Source organism: Lepidochelys kempii, chromosome 14 (assembly GCF_965140265.1).
Source record: "Lepidochelys kempii isolate rLepKem1 chromosome 14, rLepKem1.hap2, whole genome shotgun sequence".
Classification (NCBI taxonomy): domain Eukaryota; kingdom Metazoa; phylum Chordata; order Testudines; family Cheloniidae; genus Lepidochelys; species Lepidochelys kempii.
Genome location: NC_133269.1, coordinates 42,152,784 through 42,177,179, shown reverse-complemented (window position 1 = coordinate 42,177,179; position 24,396 = coordinate 42,152,784). Strand labels below are relative to the sequence as shown.

General features: G+C 51.1%; 1 protein-coding gene across 3 annotated transcripts; it reads right to left on the bottom strand.

Moving 5' to 3' along the window:
- Window positions 1-84: 84 nt before the first annotated feature.
- LOC140898183 (C-type lectin domain family 2 member D-like) lies at window positions 85-23,802 on the bottom strand. 3 transcript variants are annotated; one of them, XM_073311613.1, is made up of 7 exons: window positions 23,728-23,802; window positions 17,652-17,798; window positions 11,611-11,838; window positions 6,566-6,682; window positions 2,887-3,068; window positions 2,093-2,196; window positions 85-1,880 (listed from the first exon to the last, which is right to left on the bottom strand). In XM_073311613.1, exons 3-7 carry the CDS (start codon window positions 11,687-11,689, stop codon window positions 1,730-1,732), a joined length of 633 nt encoding a protein of 210 aa, XP_073167714.1. In that variant the 5' UTR covers window positions 11,690-11,838; window positions 17,652-17,798; window positions 23,728-23,802; the 3' UTR covers window positions 85-1,729. The 3 variants fall into 3 exon arrangements, with proteins under 3 accessions (XP_073167714.1, XP_073167713.1, XP_073167712.1); XM_073311612.1 differs by lacking the exons at window positions 17,652-17,798; window positions 23,728-23,802 and adding exons at window positions 12,357-12,593; window positions 16,198-16,351; XM_073311611.1 differs by lacking the exons at window positions 17,652-17,798; window positions 23,728-23,802 and adding an exon at window positions 16,198-16,351.
- Window positions 23,803-24,396: the final 594 nt, after the last annotated feature.

Sequence of the window (24,396 nt, the reverse complement as noted above, 5' to 3'; positions counted from 1 at the left end):
GCATTTGAAATTCAGGTCCTGTCTGGGCTGGCAGATTAAGGTGAAGGGAGAACTAGTGAAATGACATCACAAGTAGAGCTGGGAGACATTTTTCCACTGAATAGTTTATTTGCCAAAAAATGCAGTTTTGGAAGGAACAAGACTATTCACAAACTGGTGTTGAATTCACTGAATAGTTTCAGCCAAAATAATAATAAATAATAATAATAATAATACTAAAAAAATTCAGGCTAGATTCACAAAGGGACATCTAGACATGGCTGTGCTATTTTAGGACCGTTTTCTGTCAGCAACATAATCCATTCCCAGGAAAGAGCTCATCATACCTTATACACAGATATGAGTAAGGCAAATATATTGCAGACCAAGGTTACACAGGTCAGACACCTTCAAGAACCTAAAGAGCTGCAGAGAAGGCACCTAACTCAAGCAGCAACAATCTGCCCTCTGGAATTTGGCATAATTAGCATTTGTGTAATTAGCAGCCTGGACATTCCAGCACTACACGTTGTTGCACTGCAGTTTCTTTATAAAAGACACGTAAGAATATTTTACATGAAAAAGTGCCTTAAAGAAATCTGTCCCTGAAGTGCAGCCTGCGGATGTGAAAATTGGCAGTCAGTGAACAGGGGCAGCACAAAAGTTGGGCAGGGAGGGGAAAGAGGAGCCTCCTGGAGAGGGGGGCAAGCGTGTCAAGCTGGTTCTAGGCCCGTGCCACATTTTCACCAAAGGAGGCTCCCAGGCACAAATTCAGAGGCTGGGTTTGCATGACGACACCCACACTCCATATCTCACAGGGCAGCACAGCTGCATGGCTGGCTGTAAACAACAAAGGCGGACAGAGCTCGGAAGTGCCACCACCCCATGGAACCCGACCACCTGGGCCCAAGGCCCAAGACATTCTATGGCATCCAAGGGGTTGCAGGGATGGCTGTCTGCAGGAAGGTTATCCTAATGATTAGGTTACCCTAATTTGTCACAGTTTGGGGACACAATAAGGAGCCATGAGAACCATGTCCCAGTCTGAAGGGTGCAAACCCCGAGATGGCAAGAAATTATTAAAGGCACCAGGGATCAATTGGAGCTAATGGGATGAATTGTGCAAGGGAGAAATTTTCCGACTGGTGCTGAGGAGACTATCCCCAGCAATAAGGGAGGCTGAGAATCTGGGATATTGCAACCTCCTGCCCTGCAATCTGTTTGGGGACCATTGTGTTAAAATGTATGAGTGGCTTCTCTCTGCTTGTGGTCTACTCCATGGGGGAAGGCGACCACAGCTCCTCGGGAACTACACACAGTACAGGTTGATTAAGCTGAGTCACTAAACAACTCCAGAGAGGTACCACCCTGTGACAGCATGTACTTCCGTAGTCACACTCTACACCCTATTGTAATAATCTTTATAGAAAATACACCTTGTAAGGCATCACTTGAAAACTAATAACTTGCTGGTCAATAATATCATGGTGAAATGGACATAGTAACATTATATGTAAAGTTATAAATTTCCCCAAATGATGTTGTTGGCACACATTCAAACGGACAGAGCCCCAATTAGGCAGCATTGGTCAAGCAGGTCTGAAACAAAGGAGTGTCTTCCCCTCAGTTTACTTCTAAGTTGTAAGACAGCGAGAGGAGGAAGACAGGAGACAGGGAAAATCTGCATTTCAGGAAACAGGTGAGAAGAAACAGCACAGAATTTTTCACCACCAGACATGTCGCCTTTGGTTCACGAGTCCCCTCCCACTACACGCTCCTCTTCCTTCGTAGGGGTATCAGATTTACTGCAGATCCATTTTCTTGATGTGCTGCAGCTGGAGCTGATGACTCTGAGGTCTTCATCCAGGTACGCACAGTCGACTCCACCTTGTATTTCAAATCTGTAACCCAGAGACAATTGGAGCTAGAATCAGTGTGTGCCAGGCACAGACCGGGGGAGACACCCCAGGTCAGGGAGAGGAGCTGATGAACTTACAGACCCTCCGGATCCCCCCTTCCTGCACCAGGCCCCGCTCCCGGCAGGAGGGGAAGTTAAAGCAGCCAGTGGGACATTTCCATCACCTCTGACCCAACACAAAGGAAAAAGACTCACCGATGGTCAAACGCAGTCCCGTTGGCCCATTTCCAGATCTGGCCCGCGTCCTTCCAGAGGCCGATCCAGTGGTCCAGTTTGCCTTTGTAGGGCAGCAGGGAACCCTTACAAATGCAATATAAGCAAACAGCTGTGTTAGACCCTGACTCTGTGCTGCTCCAACACCTCACAGAGCCCTGGGCAGTAGGGGATTTCTATAGGCCTCTTCCATTGTTATTGGGTGAAGGGATCAGATAAGTATTAACCCTTCACCCTCCCCCGTCCTCTTTTTTGGGGCTGCTGTGGCATCCACTGGGTGAAGCAGGAATTGAGCTGCAAGGTCACTGTTCACCCAGCAGCCCCTTCTCAGAGCACAGCAAGGCCAGGAGGGGGAGGGCAGACAGACTCCTGCCACCAGGGCAGGGCACTTGAGGGATGCAGGCACAGAGCCGGTCTCACCTTCAGAGGGATTCCCCCACCTCACCCATGAGGGAACCCTGGGGCTGAGCTGGGGAGGCAGTTTTTCACCCCCTCCAGGCCCCAGACAGCCCATTGGCCGGGACCTGACTGAGGTGGCCCTGTCCTGCACAGCAGGAGTCTCCCACCTGGGGCTCTGAGCAGATGCAAAGTTGGGGAAGTTGGAGCCCCAAGTCCAGCCAGGATTCAACTGCCAGAACCGCACTGACTCTGGCCGCCCAGCCTGGGAGGCACCCGGGCTCCCCTCTGCCCTACAGGGGCTGAGCCCAGCCTGACTCCAGCCCTATCTGTGGTGCCGATGATCGCTGGGCTTGGCACAACACATCTGTGCTTCTCACCAGCTCTTGCAGACTCTCAATCCCAGCCAGGGAGGCAGCGTGCGATGAGCAGAAGCTCTGGCTGTAGGTCCAGTTCCCTTCGGCCTTAGAAAAATAGAAGTATTTCCCTCGGTTCCTGAACCAGCCGTCCGGGCACTGGGAGGCAGCAGCGGGGCCAGGAGGAGGCTGCTTAGATTTTTCCACTAAAAAAGAGAGAGAGGGAGAACCCAGGGTGAGAGACCGTCCCTTTTCTCATCTCTCTGTGGAGAACAAGCAGGAACAGCAACACAGGAACGGCCAGACTGGATCAGACTAGTGGGGCTGACGACTGATCTCTGAGAGCCACCAGCACCAGCTGCTTCAGAGGGAGGGCAATGCACCCCCTAGTGGGCAGTGGTGGGATAGCCGGCCCCAGGGAACATTTCCCCCAAATGCCCTCAGAGGCTGGCTAGACCCCAAAGCGGGAAGATTTATATTCCTATTCGTACCCTGATTCGGCGAGAGAATAGCCTGCCAAGAAGGGTAGGAGGACACTTCTGTCTGCCAGTGGCTGGCTCCTGGCCTGAAGCAGGCGGGTTTGTGCCCCTTCCACACTGAACCCTCTCCAGTATGACTGTGGATGGTCCCATTATCCACATCAAGGTCCAGTCCTTTGATGAATCCAGCTGAGCTCTGGGCCTCAGTTACATCCTGCGGCAGCGAGTTACCCTGAGCCTGAGGCTGCCAGTTATGTATTTAATGCATCAGGATTCAGAGAAAGAAGTTTAAGAGTGGTGCGATAATTCAATCAATTCCACAGAATGGCCACACCAAGCCCCATTCAGCTTTACCTGGACTCCTCAGCCCAAGTCCCATTGCCCCTGCACCCAGAACACCCTCAATGAGTTCCTGTGCATCCAGCTCCCCCCCACAACCCCAGGCCCCCACCCTCAGACTGACCCACACAGAATCCTTTCATCCCAAACCTGGATCCCCCACATTAGGCCGCTCCACACTGGAATCTTGTCAGGATGAGCCTTCTGTCCCCACCTGGTGCACCTGACACAGAGAGGCAGGGCCCTGGCCCTCAGGGTGTTTCTGGGGCAGGCCAGCCGGGCCATGCGCTGTGTCAGGGTCAGATGCAGCCTCGTCATTCAGTCCCTGTCCTGGGAGGTAGGGGGCTGCAGGGATCTCCCACCTCCATGCAGCCAGTGGCCTGGGCTCTCCACGGCCAGGCTGGAGCCTCCACATTTATTGACAAATAAAATTTGCAGAATTTTAAAATATCGTGTGCAGAATTTTTCATTTGTTGACACAGAATTCCCTCAGGAGGACAAGCAGCAGGGAGAGGGCCACACAAAACCACTTTTAAGCCCCTCCCTGAAATGTAACCCTTTTGCTGCAAAGAAAGTTACCTACAAGTAATCACTGGAAACGTTTAAAGTTCCTGAGTTGGGGGAAGGGCTTTGACTCCGATTTGTGCAGCTACAAAAGGTGTGAACACACCTATGGAGCTTGGCAGCTCAGTCCAGGAGGCAGTGCAGGGTGAATACTGAGCGTGTCATTTCAGCTACTAGTTTTGTGGGAACAGGTACAACAGGCGGAGGCACAAGCAGAGAGGCTGCCAGACCTGCTGGGCTCTGCCAATGCCACCTTGAAGACAAGGGGCACTCAGATCCATTCAGTTCTGACAGCCTCTCTGAGCGGGTTTCCTTCCTCACCCATCTCACGTATCAAAGCATCAGATACCCTGGAGTCTGCAGCCTGACCCCAGAGCTCACTACACTGGAGTGGAACATGGGAGCAGTGAGCGCCCCTTCTAATAACCCCGGCAAGCCGCACTTGGACCCTGCTCCCAACTGCTAGATCCTCCTGCACCCCACTTATCCCCTGCAGGAACGTGTAGGGCTGCACATTACCAAAAGGCTCACACTGCAGGGAACTATTCTGTAATTGCACACACTGTCCCTGGGGAGCCCTCCCTTTAGAGACTGCTGACCCATGGGGTAAAATTCTCAACAGCAGGGATGGGGCTTCCCCCCACAGCAATATAGCTCCCAGGGATGCTGTTACCCCTGTCAGCCCTGCTGTGGGACAACCAGGCGGAGGGAGGCAAAATGGCCAGATTAGTAACCTCAAATCACCAAACTGCAGACAAGTTACCCTGCTCAGTGAAGATCAGACAGGGGATTCCTGTCAGTCCATAAATTCAAATGCGTGTAAGGGAGAGTCCCTGGGTACAAAAGGGAGCAACAGAGCGGGCTGGAAGCCAGAAAAGAGCAAGTGTCTCGTGTTCACTGCCCTGGATGACTGGGACTCAGGAAATCCCGATACAATTCCCAGCTGAGCCCGACTCCCTGGCTGACCCAGGGCGAGTCACTTCGGCCTGGATCCACAAAGGGACTTCAGCATTTGACGTCCAGCCTTGCAACGCCAAACTTTTATTAGCCTAGGAAATCACTGGAAGAACAATGCGATCTACAAGGCCTGAGCTGGGTGCCTGGGTGCCCCACGCGATGAACAGGGAGGGAGGGGCGTCTAAGTACAGGATCCACAAGAGCTAGGATGCCAGACAGGGGCTGCCCAAACCAGCCAGTAGAACACAGTGACCAGGGTTGTGCCCCATGCCCTGCCCCTCTCAAAGCTCAGCCCCCAAGCCCTGTCTGCAGGGAGGGGCCCAGCCCTGCTAACAACCTGCAGTGGGAAATCCCCCTCCTGGAGTCAGGTACCCACGTCACTTCTTGTGATAGTGAGCTCACCAGGTGTCACATCCCCTGAAAATAGCTGGGGACAGAGGGTGGGGAGAAGAGATGACATCCTTGATAACCTTTAACTTGTAGGGTTCTTGCCCCCGATGTGGGAGACCCTGCTTCAGTCCCCCTCTCCCTGAGGAGCAGGGATTGGAGAACAGGAAGTTCCCACCTCTCAGGTGGGTGCCCTAAGCACTAGATTATAGAGGGATTCTAACTCTCTGGCACAATTAATATTTAAGTATTCAATCAAAGTGGAACAACTTCAACAGGAAATATTGAGAACACCCCTCCCCCCGCCCCACCTCAGACTGCCCACAGCTCAGTGGCTGGGCTCTCACCTGGGAGGTGGGAGACCCCTGCTCAGATCCCGTCTCGCAGAGGGGACTGGAACCGGGATCTGACATCGGAGGTGAGGGCCCTAACCACTGGGGCAGGGTTAAGGTGGGAGGGTCCTTGCCCCGCACCTGTTTCACAGAGGCAGGCAGCCTAAGCACACCTGCCCAATCCCACCCCACAGGTAAGACAGGCCTTGGGTGTCGAGGGCCAAGCAGCAGCTCAGGGAACTTCTACAGCAAAAGCACCATCCCCAGGTAAGCCAGGTAGGCACCCCCAGGGTTCAGTGGCAGCCGGGCAGGGGGTTGGCAGATCACAGGGGTGCCTGAAACTGGGACTTCGGTGCCTTAGCACCCTGTGGAACCAGCCCCGGTGCCTTGGCTCCCACGCCACCGAATGGGGACAAGGACACATCCCTGCCTCACAGGGGCTGTGAGGAGAAATCCATCAATGTTATGATGCTCTCAGTGACGGACACCATAAAAGAACCTAGAGAGAATCCTGTCTGACCTGACTGCTAAAGCAGTGAGGCGAGGAGGAGAACACACAGAGTTGTGAGCCACTAAGGATAACAAACTCCCCCACACTCAGAAACTGAACCATCAGAGAGAACCACACTCAGAGACTGAACTTACCTCCCAAAGCTGCTGCTAAAGCAATGGTGATTACCACCAAGACCACGACTATGGCAATGAATACAGCTCGACCTTCAGATAAAGCCGCTTTCCTCAAGTTGCCGTAAACTGGATCATCTGGAAGATAAAAACCCGTTAATGCTCCTGGGGCTACGGAAACCAGAATTGTTTGCCATCAGGCTCTGATCTGACACACACCAGGTATTTATTTTGATTTCTAAAATGGTTCTGTCCCAGCTCTGGACACAAATATTAACTCGAACTCCCATCCAGACTGTGAAGGAGAACATCGCTCCTGCAAACACCACTATGTGGTTAATTAACCAATTAGTCCCCAGAAAGGACCATGCAGAATTCAGAGGGATTCAGAGGAGGTTGGAGGATGATCAAGGGCCTGGAGAAACTACCACAAGAGATTGACAAGCCTGGAATGGTTTTGCCATGGAGAGGAGGTAAATGAGAGGGACCAGGATAAACTGTCTATGCAATACAGATGGGACAGAAGGTAGCTGGGAGCTTTTGTTGGTAAAGGTGTGGGCAGTCCCTGCACACCCGCGTGTGGCCTGGTGTGGCACTGTGGGTGCATCCCACAATTTCCCTTGATTGGCAGCAGTAGGTTTGCGTTAACAGCCCAGGGCAAAGAGATGCCAATACTAATTAAGAAAATAGCACTTCCCTTTTCAATAAGGCTTCAGGACAGGGTCAATTACAACAAACAGTTCATACGGCGCTCACCTCAGGACCCTGCGTCATGGATCCCAGAGTTAATCTGTGAAACCAAGTCTCATGAGGTTGGTCTCCTAGAGCCTGAGAGAAACAACCACTGCTGCAGCCTGCCTAGCTTCTATTCCCCTCTCTCCTTCAGCTCCCTCTTTCTCTTTATAAAGCACAGGCCTATGGCGGGGGCACGGCTACCTTGATTACACCCCAGGCTGTCCCAGCTGTAGCCTCCTGCCTGTCCCTTAACGGGGTAGTTCACTCCTTCCCAGTGATCTCTTTTCATAACACAAGAACAAGGGGACATTCAATGAGATTAAAAAGGTGGGAAAGGAACTATTTTTTCCAAGCAACATATAATTAGACTGTGGAGCCTGCAGGGGTGTAATCAGGAAGGACAAAACACAATTGGAGTTGCAGCTAGCAAGGGATGTGAAGGGTAACAAGAAGGGTTTCTACAGGTATGTTAGCAACAAGAAGAAGGTCAGGGAAAGTGTGGGACCCTTACTGAATGGGGGAGGCAACATAGTGACAGATGATGTGGAAAAATCTGAAGTACTCAATACTTTTTTTGCCTCAGCCTTTTTTTTTTTTTGAAGCAGAAAAGGTCAGCTCCCAGACTGCTGCACCAGGCAACACAGTATGGGGAGGTGTAGCGGGGCAGTCACCCTGCTCCCGCCCTGAAAGGGTTAAAGGCCAGCCCTTAGAGAGCACTGGGGCTGAGAGCCAATCATGAGCGGGCTGGAGGCAGCCAATCAGGACCCGGCTGGGCCAGTATAAGAAGGGCTAAGGGAGGAGCTGGGTCAGTCTTACTCCAGCCTTGGAGGACCAGACCAGAGGAAGGGTAAGAAGTGCTAGGGAGCTCCAGCCTGGCAACTCCCCAGACCGAGGCCTTGTTAAAGGCCAAAGCAGGTACTGGGGCTGCAGAGGTACAGGCAGAGGCAGCTGGTCCAAACCCCTTGCCAATGATGGCCATTACAGACTGCAGTTTGCCCCAGAGAACTGGGGCTAGATGACAACTGGCAGTAGCCACTGAGGCAAGGTAGGTATAGAGGGTTGGGGGTTCCCCTGGGAGGAGAGACCCAGAGTGTGGGGGTACTGCTGGGGGTAGAACCCCAAGGTAAGGGGCACCAGGGTCCAGGAGAGACCCGGGGCCTGAGGCAGGCAAGACACCAGCCAGCAGGGGGCACTCCAAGTGCTAGAAAAGAGCTAATTCCTGAGGCAACCAGCAGGAGGTGCCACTGCGGTGAGTCGTTGATCTGCTACAGGAGGAGGTGAGCAGCCTTCAGTGGTGAAAGAATGGGTTAAGAACTATTTAGAAAAGCTGGACATGCACAAGTTCATGGGTCCTGATCTAATGCATCCAAGGGTGCTGAGGGAATTGGCTGGTGTGATTGCAGAGCCATTGGCTATTATCTTTGAAAACTCATGGCGATCAGGAGAGGTCCTAGACGATTGGAAAAAGGCAAATATAGTGCCCATATTTTAAAAAGGGAAGAAAGAGAACCCAGGGAACTACAGACTGGTCAGCCTCCCTTCAGTCCCCGGCAAAATCATGGAGCAGGTCCTAAAGTAATCCATTTTGAAGCACTTTCAGGAGAGGAAGGTGATCAGGAACAGTCAACATGGATTCACCAAGGGCAAGTCGTGCCTGACCAACCTGATTGCCTTCTATGATGAGATAACTGGCCTGTGGATATGGGGAAAGCGGTGGATGTGATATATCTTGACTTTAGCAAAGCTTTTGATACGGTCTCCCACAGTATTCTTGCCAGCAAGTTAAAGTATGGATTGGATGAATGGACTATGAGGTGGACAGAAAGCTGGCTAGACTGTCAGGCTCAATGGGCAGTGATCAATGGCTTGATGTCTAGTTGACTACTGGTATCAAGCAGAGTGCCCCAGGGGTCAGTCCTGGGGCTGGTTTTGTTCAACATCTTTATTAATGATCTGGGTGATGGGATGAATTGCACCCTCAGCAAGTTTGCAGATGACACTAAGCTGGTGGGAGAGGTGGATATGCTGGAGGGTAGGGATGGGTTCCAGAGTGACTTAGACAAATTGGAGGATTGGGCCAAAAGAAATCTGCGGTTCAACAAGGACAAGGGCAGAGTCCTGCACTTACGATGGAAGAAGCCTATGCACAGCTACAGGCTGGGGACCGACTGGCTAAGCAGCAGTTTTGCAGAAAAGGACCTCAGGATTACAGTGGACAAGAAGCTGGATACGAGTCAGCCGTGTGCCCTTGTTGCCAAGAAGGCCAACGGCATATTGGGCTGTATTAGTAGGAGCATGGCCAGCAGATCAAGAGAAGTGATTATTCTCCTCTATTTGGCACTGGTGAGGCCACACCTCGAATAATGCGTCCAGTTTTGGTCCCCCCACTACAGAAAGGATGTGGACAAATTGGAGAGAGCCCAACGGAGGGCAACAAAAATGGTTAGGGAGCTGGAGTACATGACTTACAAGGAGAGGTTGAGAGAACTGGGATTATTTAGTCTGCAGAAGAGAAGAGTCAGGGGGGAACTTGATAGCAGCCTTCAACTACCAGAAGGGGGGTTCCAAAGAAGATGGAGCGAGGCTGTTCTCTGTGATGGCAGATGACAGAACAAGGAACAATGGTCTCAAGTTGCAGTGGGCGAGGTCTCGGTTGGATATTAGGAAACACTATTTCACTAGGAGGGTGGTGAAGCACTGGAGGGTTACCTAGGGAGGCGGTGGAATCTCCATCCTTAGAGATTTTTAAAGTCCGGCTTGACAAAGCCCTGGCTGGGATGATTTAGTTGGTGTTGGTCCTGCTTTGAGCAGGGGATTGGACTAGAACCTCCTGAGGTCTCTTCCAATCTGAAAATTCTATGATTCTAACTCACTGCCACAGGAAATTGAGAACAAGAATTTAGGAAAGTTAAAAAAGAGATTAACCATTTATATGGATAAAAAGAATAGCCAGAGAATTGCCATAATTAATAACCAAAGGTTGGCAGGAAATTTGGAAGAGAGCCTATGTACCACGGAGAGTAAATCCACAAAACCCCTGTGGGAGTTCAGTCTTAGCAAATCCTCTTCCCTAGTGCCCAGAGCCACATCTGAGGGCACAGTAAGTGCACTGGCAAAACACAAGTGAATGTGCTGTGGCCACAGGCAGCTACACCTGTTCCTTGCCCTGCAAAGAGGCAGGGCTCTGCGTGTGTTAGGAGTGTGCACACCTCAGCCTGCCTGCTGCTCACACACGGAAGGGAGGATCTGACCCTTTCAAACAAACGGAAGGAAAGGGCAGTGACAGGACGTATCCACGGAGATGTGAGCCAAAAGGGATAGACCATGTTGTCATAAATATAAAAGGAAGGGTAACCACCTTTCTGTATACAGTGCTAGAAAATCCCTCCTGGCCAGAGGCAAAATCCTTGCACCTGTAAAGGGTTAAGGAGCTAAGGTAACCTCGCTGGCACCTGACCCAAAATGGCCAATGAGGAGACAAGATTCTTTCAAATCTGGAGCCCAGGGGGAACAATGGGTTTGGTCTGTCTGTGTGATGCTTTTGCCAGGAACAGATCAGGAATGCAGCCTCACAACTCCTGTTAAGTTAGTAAGTAAGCTAGCTAGAAATGCATTAGATTTCCTTTTGTTTAATGGCTGGTAAAATAAGCTGTGCTGGAGGGAATGTAGATTCCTGGTTTTGTGTCTTTTTGTAACTTAAGGTTTTGCCTAGAGGGATTCTCTATGTTTTGAATCTGATTACCCTGTAAGGTATTTACCATCCTGATTTTACAGAGGTGATTCTCTTACCTTTTCTTTAATTAAAATTCTTCTTTTAGGAACCTGATTGCTTTTTCATTGTTCTTAAGATCCAAGGGTTTGGGTCTGTGTTCACCTGTGCCAATTGGTGAGGATTCTTATCAAGCCTTCCCAAGCCCTACACCCCCTTTCCTGGGGGGGATATTTTGGGGGAAGACGTCTCCAAGTGGGCTCTTTCCCTGTTCTTTAAAACACTTGGTGGTGGCAGCATACGGTTCAAGGACAAGGCAAAGATTGTACGTTGGAAGTTTTTAACCTAAGCTGGTAAGAATAAGCTTAGGGGGTCTTTCATGCAGGTCCCCACATCTGTACCCGAGAGTTCAGAGTGGGGTAGGAACCTTGACAACATGTGCCGTCCTAAAAATGCACGTGTAACAACAACCACACGAGAGAGCAGCGGCAGGAAACAAGCGGAGTCCATTGAAGGAATACAGCCCCTGCCGCACCGGGGTGGGATGGGGGGGCAGTTACACCCACCACTGAAAGTCAGCATCTCTCTTCAGCCTGTTGCTAGGCAGGAAAACTCCAGTTACCTGGTTTTCCTCTGCTCTTCAAGTCTCTGGAGCCGTTAAGAGGCTGCTCAGAGGGATCTGCTTCCTCTCCCTCCCTCATCTCTCCTCTCAGTGAGGCAGTGGTGGGTGCTAGACTCTCATCAACTTGGACCCCTCTCACCAGCAGCAAGAACCAGCTTCATGCAGCCGTGGCAGAGTCAGCTACACAATCCTCCACGGCTTTGGCTCCCCTCCCGGCTGACCTAGAACCTGAAATGACACAGTCAGGACAACACAAGGGTCAGTGGGTTTGTTTATGGCGTCCCATTCCCCCATCCCTCAGAACAAACCCCAGAGGTAAGAACAGCGTAGTAACCAATACCCTCCGGTGTCATCAAGCCCCTCACTGAAGATTTCCCATTTCCTCTCATCCTTCCCCCTCCAAATTCAGCAGGGGAGGGACGCACTGAGGCTGGATGGGGGTGCAGACAGGGATGTGCACACTCCAGACATAAAAGGCAAGTGTGCACAATACAGAACTGTGTGTAGTGCCTCCCCCTACACTGGCAACTCTAGGGAGGTGGAGGGGAAGGAGTTTGGGAGGGGCACAGACACAGGACTCAGCCTCCCCAACCCCGAGATTGCCTAAAAATCAGTGGTTTAAAATTTGGTGTTTTTATTTAAATACTTTTTTTAAATAACCCCCAACTTAAAATTAAACTTTTTTTTTTATTATAACAACCTATGTTAAGGCCTAAATTTACTATAATCCAATTAAAATAATTTACATTTAATTAAAAAGAATACTATTCCAGCAGAACACATTTGCTGATGAAGTCTTGAAGAAAGTCAAGCCGCTGAGCGGGTGCCAGTCACTGGCTACGCACTGGTGATAGTTTGTTAAAGCAGCTTTGGACAGCAGCAGCCTCTAATGCAGGTACAGAGAGTATTCTCTTCTTTCCAGTTTATTCAAAGAAACCGATTGGGAGTTGAAAAAGCAGCAAAGCTTGTTTTGCCCTTCTAATCTATGGATGAAAACAAGGTGAGCTCAATAGCCATGGTTCTCAACCTGCGGCCCAATCAGCACGCAGCTACAGCCCATGAGACTTCAGCAGGGCCATACACGTACTGGATGCAGCCCACAATGGTAAATAGGTTGAGGACCACTGCTCAAAAGTCTTAACGAAGGTGGCGTGGGAGCCACAAAGGACTCAAGCACTGCATCACAGCTCCTAGCTTTTAGGTGGCTAGAAAATCCAAGGAACACCATTGTGATCCACAAAGCTGACTGAGGCACACATGTGCTTATAACATCAACGGGGAGCCAGCATGGTAGGTGGAAACAACGAGGGGTCCTCTGGCACCTTAAAGACTAACCCATTTATTTGGGCAAAAGCTTTCATGGGCTGGAGCCCACTTCCTCTGATGATAAATTTATCATAGGACTGGAAGGGACCTCGAGAGGTCATCTAGTCCAGTCCCCTGCACTCATGGCAGGACCAAGCACCTAGAGTGACCATCCCTGACAGGTGTTTGTCTAACCTGCCCTTAAAAATCTCCAATGATGGAGATTCCACAATCTCCCTAGGCAATTTATTCCAGTGCTTAACCACCTGACAGGAAGTTTTTCCTAATGTCCAACCTAAACCTCCCTTGCTGCAGTTTGAGCCCATTGCTTCTTGTTCTATCATCAAAGGTTAAGGAGAATAATGTTTCTCCTTCCTCCTTGTAACAACCTTTCAGGTACTTGAAGATTATGTCCCCTCTCAGTCTTCTCTTCTCCAGACTAAACACACCCACTCCTTTCAATCTTCCCTGATAGGTCATGTTTTCTAGACCTGTAATCATTTTTGTTGCTCTTCACTGGACTTTCTCCAATTTGTCCACATCTTTCCTGAAATGTGGTGCCCAGAACTGGACACAATACTCCAGTTTGAGGCCTAATCAGCGCAGAGTAGAGTGGGAGAATTACTTCTTGTGTCTTGCTTACAACACTCCTGCTAATATATCCCAGAATGATGTTCCCTTTTTTCCCCAACAGTTGATACATATTTAGATTGTGGTCCACAACGAGCCCTAATCCCTTTCTGCGGTCTACAGCCTGGTGACCACAAAAGCCAAAGATGCCACTATAACTTCTTCTTTCTGGTGGTGGCTCAATGCTAGTTAGGGTGCGTGCTCGGCACGTACACAACTGCTGGAAGGTTTTCCCTAGACACTACCTGTCAGGCTGGCAGTGGAGCCCCTTGGAGCAGTGCCAGGATGGTGCCCTATATATATGACCCTGCCGGCCCAACCCCCCCTTTAGTTCCTTCTTGCCGGCTACTCCGACATTGAGGAAGGGGGTGGGTATGGAATAGATATGAGCAACACATCTTGAAGAACAACAGTTACAAAAAGGTGAGCAACCGACTTTTGTTCGAGTGGTTGTGTAACCCACACACCTTCTGGGTGCGGTGTGTTGTCCCATGTAGTGGCGCAAGCTCATGCGGTAGACGCTCATGCACTAAGCTCCAGAGGTCCCCAGTTCGATCCTGCCCAACGACGACCCCGCATGAGCTAAAAGCCATCTGGCTCTTACCTAAGGCTGTAGAGCAGAATTATAGAATATCAGGGTTGGAAGGGACCTCAGGAGGTCATCTAGTCCAACCCCCTGCTCAAAGCAGGACCAATCCCCAACTAAATCATCCCACCCAGGGCTTTGTCAAGCCTGACCTTAAAAACTTCTAAGGAAGGAGATTCCACCACCTCCCTAGGTAATGCAGTCCAGTGTTTCACCACCCTCCTAGTGAAAGTTTTTCCTAATATCCAACCTAAACCTCCCCCGTAACAACTTGAGACCATTACTCCTTGTTCTGTCATCTGCTACCACTGAGAACAGTCTAGATCCATCCTCTTTGGAACCCACTTTCAGGTAGTTGAAAAGCAGCTATCAAATCCCCCCTCATTCTTCTCTTCTGCAGACTAAACAATCCCATTTCCCTCAGCCTCTCCTCATTTGACCTCTCTCTGTAAGTGGTCTCAGTGTCACTACATGGGACAGTACACCACACCCAGAAGGTGTGTGGCTTACAGTTGCTCATATCAATTCCAGTTAGGTGAATCCTAAGCCCTACCTCAGAAGTGGGGTCAGAGACAACGTGTCACTGACTGAAGAACTACTGTTTCGAACGCAACGTCACCCCTAGCTTAATGGACATGGCGCAGTGCGACGTGAAGGTGTGAACAGAGGACCACGTCGCCGCCCTGCAGATTTCCCGAAGCGGAACATGAGCCAGGAATGCAGCTGAAGAGGTGGGGGAACTTCCATCCGATCACAGCAAGCACGGATGCAAGCTGTCATCCAGGAGGAAATGCACTGTGAGTAAACTGGCCTTGCATGCGTTCGGCTATAGCCACAAACAGTTGCGTTGACTTTCCGAATGGCCTCATAGGCTCTATATAGAAGACAAGGGCTCTTCTATTTGTATTATTACCTACGATCCCTGGTCATCACCAGGATACAGGACTTTTAAGTCAGGGGTTCTCAACCTTTTTCTTTCAGAGGCCCCCAGAACACACTGTGAAAACCTCCAAGGCCTACCTGTGCCACAAACTCCTTTTTTCTGCATATAAAAGCCAGGGCCAGCATTAGGGGTAGCAAACAACATAATTGCCCGGGGTCCCATGCCACAGGGGCCCCCATGAAACTAAGTTGCCCAGGCTTCGGCTTCAGCCCCAAGTGGCGAGGCTCGGAGCCTCAGGGTTCAGCCCCATGGGGTGAAGCTTCGGCTCCCTGCCCTGGGCCCCCAGCAAATTTAATGCCGGCCCTGCTTGGCAGCCCCATGAAACCTGCTTGAGGCTCCCCTGGGGGCCCCGGACCCCTGGTTGAGAAGCACTGTTTTAAGTCATCAGATTTAAATGCAAAACTTGTTTTGATAACCCTTTTTTCTTACCTCGCCATACGACTGTCAGGCATCCAGTTTCCCACCAGAACTCCTGGTGGAAAAGGGACCCTGGCAGCTGGGGTGGGCAGCACCGACCAGACCGATAAAAGTCCGGGTGCCCCTCAGCAGGGGGTCGGAGCTAGAGCAGGCTCCGGACCTGCAGAGGGCTGGGTGGGGGGGCCGGGCAGCAGCTGGGACCCTGGACCCAACCCCACCGGACTGTGTGGGGCTGGGGAGGGGACCCGAGCCCGTCGTGCAGGCGGTGGGGGGCGGTGGGGGGCGGCTGTTTGCACCTGGTTCCGCACACCCAGGGCTACAGCCCCAGGTGCTGCTCCCACCCTCCGAGCTCCCGGGGGCTGCTCCCCTCCCGCACCAGGGGCCGCTGCTGCTCTGGAAATCCCGGGGGCCCCCCACAGAGCGCGTCTCCTCCTTCCCCCCCGCTCACTGCCGCCGTGTGTGTGTGGGGGGGGGGAATGGCCGCCAGCTGCTGCAGCCTCCCATTCCCCCGTCTCCGGCCGGGCCCTGCTGCACCCCCCAACCGGGGAACCGGCACCTGCGGCCCATGCCCCGGCCCCTGCCCCGCGGCTCCCAGCAGCAGGCGGGGCTGGGGGGGGGGGCACCAAAAGCCCGAGCCAGAGGTTCCGTGGAGGGGGGGGGGTGTCCGCAGCCCTGGACTCAGCTCGGGGACACGCGCCACCCTCACCTGCGAGCCGAAGCCTGGCGGAGCTCGGCGCGGCGCAAACACCTGCGGGATCAGCCCCGAGACGGCGACCCCGCCCCGCGGGCGCGACGTGGGGCCTATCAGCGCTCGCAGCAAGGCCCCCGTGCCCTGCTGGGATCCGGGAAGTGCTGACGGATTCCGCCCCCCAGCCAAAGAGGGGCGGGGGGGGCGGTCTCTGCGGGAAGGGGGCAGGTGGGAAAACACAACCCCAGCTCGGCGTAGGAGAGAAGGGGTGTCAATTCGCTGTGGGGGCTCAAGAAAGACCTTGGGGGGGTCACTGAGCAGATGTTTTTAGAGAACTTGCCACCGTGGACGTGTGGCACCTTAGAGACCAACCAATTTATTTGAGCATCAGCTTTCGCGAGCTACAGCTCGCTCCGTGGGATGCATAAAAGTGGAAAATGCAGTGAGGATGTTTTTATGCACGCAGACCATGAAAAAAATGGGTGTTTATCACTTCAAAAGGTTTTCTCTCCTGCTGGCAATAGCTTATCTAAAGTGATTCCCTCCCCTTACAATGTGTATGATAAACATGGCTGCTACTCTGAAACTTGCCACTGTGTGCAGCGCCATTTTAAAAAAAAAAAAACCTAACCGTCAGGGTGGGAGTGTCAATGAACTAGGGGTCACCCAATGAAACAAATGGGCAGCAGGTTTAAAACAAACAAAAGGAAGTTTTTCTTCACCCAAGGCACAGTCAATCTGTGGAACTCCTTGCCAGAGGATGTTGTGAAGGCCATGACTTTAACAGGGTTCAAAAAAGAACTAGATAAGTACCTGGAGGACAGGTCCATCACTGGCTATTAGCCAGGATGGGCAGGAATAGTGTCCCTGGCCTCTGTTTGCCTGAAGCTGGGAATGGGCAACAGGGGATGGATCGCTGGATGATTCCCTGTTCTGTTCATTCCCTTTGGGGCACCTGGCATTGGTGAGACAGGACACTGGGCTAGATGGACCTTTGGTCTGACCCAGTCTGGCTGCTCTTATGTTCTTATGGAGTCCAGGAAGACCACAAGGGGCTTCAAACCTACTATTGCTTTTACATGGGAGACACCCAGACCCTCGGATGGGGATGGGGCTGTTTCCCTTGTGTTTATTTTCATGTTTATGAATGTTGTGGATGCTGTTGTGTGTATGGCACATGTAAAGGACTTGGAACTTGGTCCTGCCATGAGCGCAGGGGACTGGACTCGATGACCTCTCGAGGTCCCTTCCAGTAATTATATCTTTCTAGGAACTTTCCAGAAGGGACAGGCTCTGAGGAACTTTCACAACACAGAACCTTTTATAAGGGCTGCGCGCCCGTCAGCAGTTGCTGTCCGTTAGCGAGGCAGCCAGTAACGGACTATTTGTGCCAGCTTCAGGAGGTTTCCTTCACCACAGAGCATCCTCACCTGGGACTGACTGACTTGTCGTGTGTGACCTAGTGAACTTACCATCTGTTCCTGTGCTCCTGATCTCCTGTCCCTGGCAATCGCTGGAGGCAGTGGTAGGTCCAGGATCCACCAAGCCCAGTCGCAGACGACCGCTTCTGTGTCCATCATCATCCCGTGGGTCCGTTGGGACCTTGGTTCGTTGAGGACCTGCAAGTACAAACTTTTGGTTATTGCCAAGGGCTGTTTGGGGACCTGGCTTCAGGCCCACTGTTGGGGCAAACCACTGAGTTATTTACTGTTTTTATTTTCCTTTCCCCTTTGCATTCCCTGGTATTGTTAAGTTCTCTAAATAAGCCCTGTTTGTTTTGGAAGATATTTCCTTGTTAAGTCTTCTGTTTACCTGGTGGACTGAGGGAGGTTATTCCCCAGACAATAGATGCTGGTAGCCAGTCAAAGAACCTGGCCCTGTTACAAAACATCTGGGTAACAATGGGGGCCAAAAGTTCCTTTTCAAAAACGCCTTTCCCCATTACAAGATTGATACTCAGAGCATGAACGCCTCCATCTGCCCTAATGCTCCCCAACTTCACAAAGACCCTGACACAAGTCAGCCAACCAGCCCCCAAACTCTGAACACCTTACTCTAAGCAGAGCTTTTACCCAGAAAAGAAAGACGTGCCAGAGACACCATGAAGACCACTAGGGGCTTAGCTATTGATTGTACATGGAAGGTGCCTCAACACCACAGTGAAGAGCGTCAATATAGAACAGTAAAGTGAGACAGGCAGTTCTCCTTCTGGGTTAGGAACTGAGACAAAGGAAAACACTCTTATTTACATGGTGTAGGCCAGGGGTCTCAAACTCAATTTACCTTGGGACCAGTGCCAGTCCTCAAATCCCCCCAGCGGAGCCAATAATAACCCGCCCCCCAAAAAAAAACTCCACCCCCCACCTGCCTAAGGCTCTGGGAGGGAGTTTGGGTGCTGGGTGCAGGCTCTGGGCTGGGGCAGGGGGAGGGGTGCAGGCTCTGGGAAGGAGTTTGTGGATGGGAGGGGATGTGTGGGAAGAGGGTGCAGGCTCTGGGAGGGAGTTTGGGGTGTGTGGGGAGGGGGTGCAGGCTCTGGGAGGGGGTTGGGGGGGGGTGCGTCGCTTACGTGGGGCACCAAGGCGGGGCGGGCTGGGGGGCCTCCATGTACTGCTGCCCCCAGGCACCGCCCCTGCAGCTTCCCATTGGCTGCAGGGGCGCTTCGGGCGGGGGCAGCGTTCGGAGGGACAGCCCTCCACTCCCCACCACGGGGCCGCAGGGAGGAGCCGGCAGACAGGTGGAGCGAGCAGGCAGATGCCACTTTGCTCCACTGCGCTGCCAGGGCCCTGGGCCATTTTAAATCACCTGGGGGGTGGGAGCGCCCGGGGGCAGTAGGTGGGGCCAAGGGAGAGACCTGGCCCCAAAACTGCTGGAGCCCCGTGGGCCACACTGGGGAGGTTCGCGGGCCGCAGATGGCCCGCAGGCTGCGAGTTTTAGACCCCTGGTGTAGGCCATAGGGCTAGGCAGTGGTGACTGGTGCTCCGGGGAGGCATGGGGAGCGATGCTGGAAAAGGGGAGGGGCCAGCGGGGGCCACGATGGGGGGGCCAGCAGGGGCCATCGCCGCCTCTGCCCCCCCCCTTCCCCACACACACATCTCCCCTGCGGCTTGTTACATCCTTGGGGGCAACAGTTTTAGGAAGAAATCACTGGAGACACAGAGAGCTGTAAACCTTGAAAGCAGCCATTTATTGCCACACACTGAACTAACCAAAAACCAGCCAAAACTGGCTGGGCTATCCCCTAATGATCTAACTCGGTTGCCATAGCAACAACAAGGGTCTATTACCACGACAACCAAATGCACAACATATTCCTGCCCCCCTTAATAAGAACATCCCCTAAATAAAACAGACACTAAACTAGAGAAGGAGGGTAGACTGCCTCCGTTCCCGGCTAAACCCTGGAGATTATTTTGCCCCGTAACCATGGGTTCACCCTAGCTAAAGATCCAGCCATTGAGGAGGCCTTCTGTCTCTCGGTGGATTACGGCAGACTTCTGGTGTTGTTGCTCCCAAAAGTGTCTTGGGCGCAGGCCTGACAATGGGCTCAGGGTTCCTAGGGCGAATGGGTGAGGATGTGGTATCAGCTCGTTCTGGGCAGGGCGGTATCTCAGCCACCAGCAGTAATGGAGGGGGACAGTCAGGATCAGGTGACTCTTGATTCGGTGTCTTGCCAGAAGCGGTGAAGTCAGGCAACTCAGCTGAAGATGTCCTGAGGACTGGCATGACCTGGCAGCAGCTGATCTACACGTCGCCGCCAGGTGAGATCCTCTGCAGCCCGGACTGTGTCAGAAACAGGCCCTGTTTGAGCGATGACAGTGGCAGGGACCCATTTAGCTCCAGAAGTATAATTCCGAGCCCAAACTGGCTGTCCCAGGCTACAGGTTCGGTCTTTTGCTCTGGGTGCACGCCTGGTAACTTGATCTTGCTGCTGACTTTGCACAGTTTGTCGGGGTTCAGAAGGTTTCAGCAGATCAAGGCAAGTGCACAGCTGTCGTCCCATCATTAGAAAGCCTGGGACGTGGTGTATCCCATTTGCCTTCATAAAATTTTGCAAATCCTGAGAGACAAACTGCGGTCTGTTGTCACTCACAAGTTGTTCTGGCAGACCGAAACGACTAAAGAGTCCCCGTAGTTTTTGGATAGTACTCTCTGCAGTAGTGGACTGCATTATAGAGACTTCTGGCCATTTAGAATGGGCATCTACCACCACCAAGAACATGCTTCCTTCAAGGGAGCCAGCGAAGTCAATGTGAATACTTTGCCATGGGTTTTCAGGCCAGTCCCATGGGTGTAGGGGTGCCACTGGGGTGCATTCCTCACACCCTGACATGACATACAAGCTCTTGCCTTTTCTTCAATAGCACTGTCCAATCGAGGCCACCAAAAATAGCTTTGTGCAATTTCCTTCATGTGCACTATTCCACAGTAACCGGAATGTAGCTATTCTAACATCTGTGATCTCAGTGGTGGTGGGATAATGACATGTCTCCCCCACAACAAACCAGTTTGGATTGATAACTCCATCCTCCTGGACATGTAGGTAACAAGGTAGGGTGAGATCAGAGAGGTTTGTCGAGATGTTCCATGCATCACCAGGTCCATAACTTAGGACAATACTGGGTCAACTCGAGTTGCCGCCTTTACCTGAGTAGCGGTGATGGGTGTATTCTCTACCTGTTCAAAGTAAAAGATTTCCTTCTGGGCAATATGTTGACGTTTGATGGCAGAGGCAGCCTTGAGAGACCATCCGCGTTGCTGTGCAGAGTGGATTTCCGATATTTGATTTCATACGTGTGTGCGGAAAGCAACTATGCCCAACATTGCATACGACTAGCAGCTAATGGGGGAATGCCTGTGTGGGGTCCAAAAATTGAAGTCAGAGGTTGATGGTCTGTGAGAAGAGTAAACTTCCGTCCGAACAGGTACCAATGAAACTTCCGAATTCCAAAAATGATTCCCAATGCCTCATGTTCGATTTGGGCATAGTTAGTTTCTGCTTTGCTTGGAGTGCATGAAGCAAAAGCAATAGGTCTCCCTTCTCCAGAAGGCATAATGTGTGACACGACTGCTCCCACTCCATAAGGGGAGGCATCACAGGCCAACTGTAGGGGTAAGGATGGATCAAAGTGCGTCAGAACGTCAGAATTTAGCAATGCATCCTTAGCTTTGTTAAATGCAACATCACAGGCTTCAGTCCACTTCCAGGCCTTGTTCTGCCCAAGGAGTTGGTGAAGTGGTTTTAGCAGTGTGGCTAACTGTGAGATGAACCTTCCATAATAGTTTAATAGTCCTTGAAACGAGCGAAGCTGGCTAACATTTTGAGGAGGGAGAGCCTCCACAATAGCCTTAGCTTTTGCAGGGGCCTTATGAAGACCTGTAGCATCAATGATGTGTCCCAAATATTCAACAGGGGGCTGGAAGAATTCACACTTGTCTTTGCGGACTCGTAGGCCATGCTCTTCCAGTCTTTGTAGGGTAGTCTCTAAATTCTTTAGGTGATCCTCCTCATTCCTTCCAGTGACCATGGACTCCTGGCAAGCCACACAAGATCTGGTCCATAGCCCTCTGGAACAGGGCAGGAGCAGACGTTATTCCAAAGGGTAGATGACAGTATCAATAAAGCCCTTTATGCGTCACAATAGTCAACAGCTCTTGGGACTTTTCATCGACGTGCATCTGTATATACGCTTGACTCAGATCAATCTTACTGAACTTTTGTCCCCCAGCCAGGCCTGCGAAGAGGTCATCGATGCGGGGAAGTGGGTATTGCTCTGCACACAACACTGGGTTGACAGTGACTTTAAAACATCATTCTGGGATGTATTAGCAGGAGTTTCATAAACAAGACACGAGATGTAATTCTCCCGCTCTACTCCACGCTGATTAGGCCTCAGCTGGAATATTGTGTCCAGTTCTGGGCACCACATTTCAAGAAGGATGTGGACAAATTGGAGAAAGTCCAGCGAAGAGCAACAAAAATGTTTAAAGGTCTAGAAAACATGACTTATGAGGGAAGATTGAAAGGAGTGGATTTGTTTAGTATGGAGAAGAGAATACTGAGAGGGGACATGATAACAGTCTTCAAGTACCTGAAAGGTTGTTACAAGGAGGAAGGAGAAACATTATTCTCCTTAACCTCTGAGGACAGGACAAGAAGCAATGGGCTTAAAATGCAGCAAGGGAGGTTTAGGTTGGACATTAGGAAAAATGTCCTAACTGTTAGGGGGGTTAAGTACTGGAATAAATTGCCTAGGGAGGTTATGGAATCTCCATCATTGGATATTTTTAAGGGCAGGTTAGACAAACACCTGTCAGGGATGGTCTAGATGGTGCTTGGTCCTGCCATGAGTGCAGGGGAATGGACTAGATGACCTCTCAAGGTTCCTTCCAGTTCTATGATTCTATGAAATATCATGACCTTTAATATTGCCTCACCATCACCAGTATGGATAGAGGATTATGTTCTGACCAACATAGAAACATTCACCTACTTGGGCAACACCATCAGTCTGGGTGGTGGAACAAGCCAGGACATCCGGAATAAAATCAGTAAAGCCAGGAATACCTTTAGGAGCTTAAATACAGTCTGGAAATCATCAAACTACAACACCAAAACCAAACTCAAGATTTATCAGAGCTGTGCTTTCAACACTACTTTATAGTGCAGAATGCTGGGGAATAAGAAAGTATCACATGCCCAGACTGTCTTCATTCCATATGACCTGCCTCAGAAAAATCCTCCATATCTTTTTGCCCCAGAACAATTTCAAACCAAGATCTATTGACACAGTGCAGCCAAGAGGATCTGAGCACCATCTTTGCCAGGAAGCGTTGGAGATGGATCGGCCATGTGCGTCAGATGGAAACTGATTCCATTACCAGAGTAGCAATAAGATGGACACCTGAAGGCAAGCGAAAACGAGGCCGCCTGAAAACAACCTGGCGAAGAGCTGGGGAAGCCAAGTGAAAAACCTGGGGCACAGCTGGGGAACCATTGAAAGACTTGCCAGAAGCAGACAGGAGTGGAGGAACTTCGTTGCTGCCCTAAACGCCAGAGGCATCATGGGAACACGATGATGATGAATACAAGGACCTTACAGGCCCATTCCTATCTATACAATAATTTGAATAATACTGGGCCTGATCTTGGGACAAGAACCTGTCAACCCTCAAAATGATGACTGGGGATTCTTAAGTAATTATATATATATATATATATATATATATATATATATATATATATAGATTGAGCTACAATGGAGGACACTCAGATATTGTGGGGGATGGGCAGCAATACAAAACCCGAAAACAGAACCATGCACGACTGATGCTAGTCACACCACTAAAGCACTGGACAGCACTTGGATACCATGGGGAAGGTGTGGTATAAACCTGAACAACCACATATGAAATCAGAGCTTCATGCTACAAATAGCTTTAGGTAACAAAAATCACCACCACCACCTTCCAAAGCAGCATAAACCTGTGCGTCAAAAACTCCAAACAGCCACAAGTTACCAAAGAATGGGTTCTGTAAGAGGCCCTTACCTGGCCTGGCATCCAGTCGGTCTGTTCCTCAGTTTACCTCTGGCCATGCCTCAGTTTCCCCTCAGCAGTTGGGTAGAAACTTCAATGTAGCTCTCCACAGTCACCATGCCAACAAGTGTCCTCCCTCCTCCAGGGTAAGTGAGAATCCAAACAAAATAACACAAGCCCTTCCTCGCCCACAGTCCTCTCCCCAGCATCTCCCCTTACTTGCAGCGTTCACAGAAGTCCACAATTCCCACTCCAGCATCTCCACACCACCTTCTTCCCAAGATGCAAGGGAGCGAAGGAGGCAAGGAGATGGTGCGGGACTGGTGTCTTTACTTGGGTGGGGGCAGGGGAACTGGGCCCACTGCATTCTTCTGCTCCTGCCAAATGCAGAGTCCTTTACTGGAATGGTCTTGATGGTTTTGGGGTTAACACTCCATTGAGATGCATGGAGCAGCTCCTCCCAATTCAGAGAATGGTCTCAGGCTCTCTGTAGACTCACGCAGATGTTTCTGTGTTGCTTACAGTCAAGTCACAGTTCTGGTCTTTTCTTCCTAAGGACTCAAAACTTTTCAAACAAACAACAACAACAAAACAGTCTGAGGTAATCACATGACTCCAGGTAGGAGCCAGGGCCCTGGTCAGGGTCAATAATGTTTATGCCTTAATCTGGCTCTGATCAAT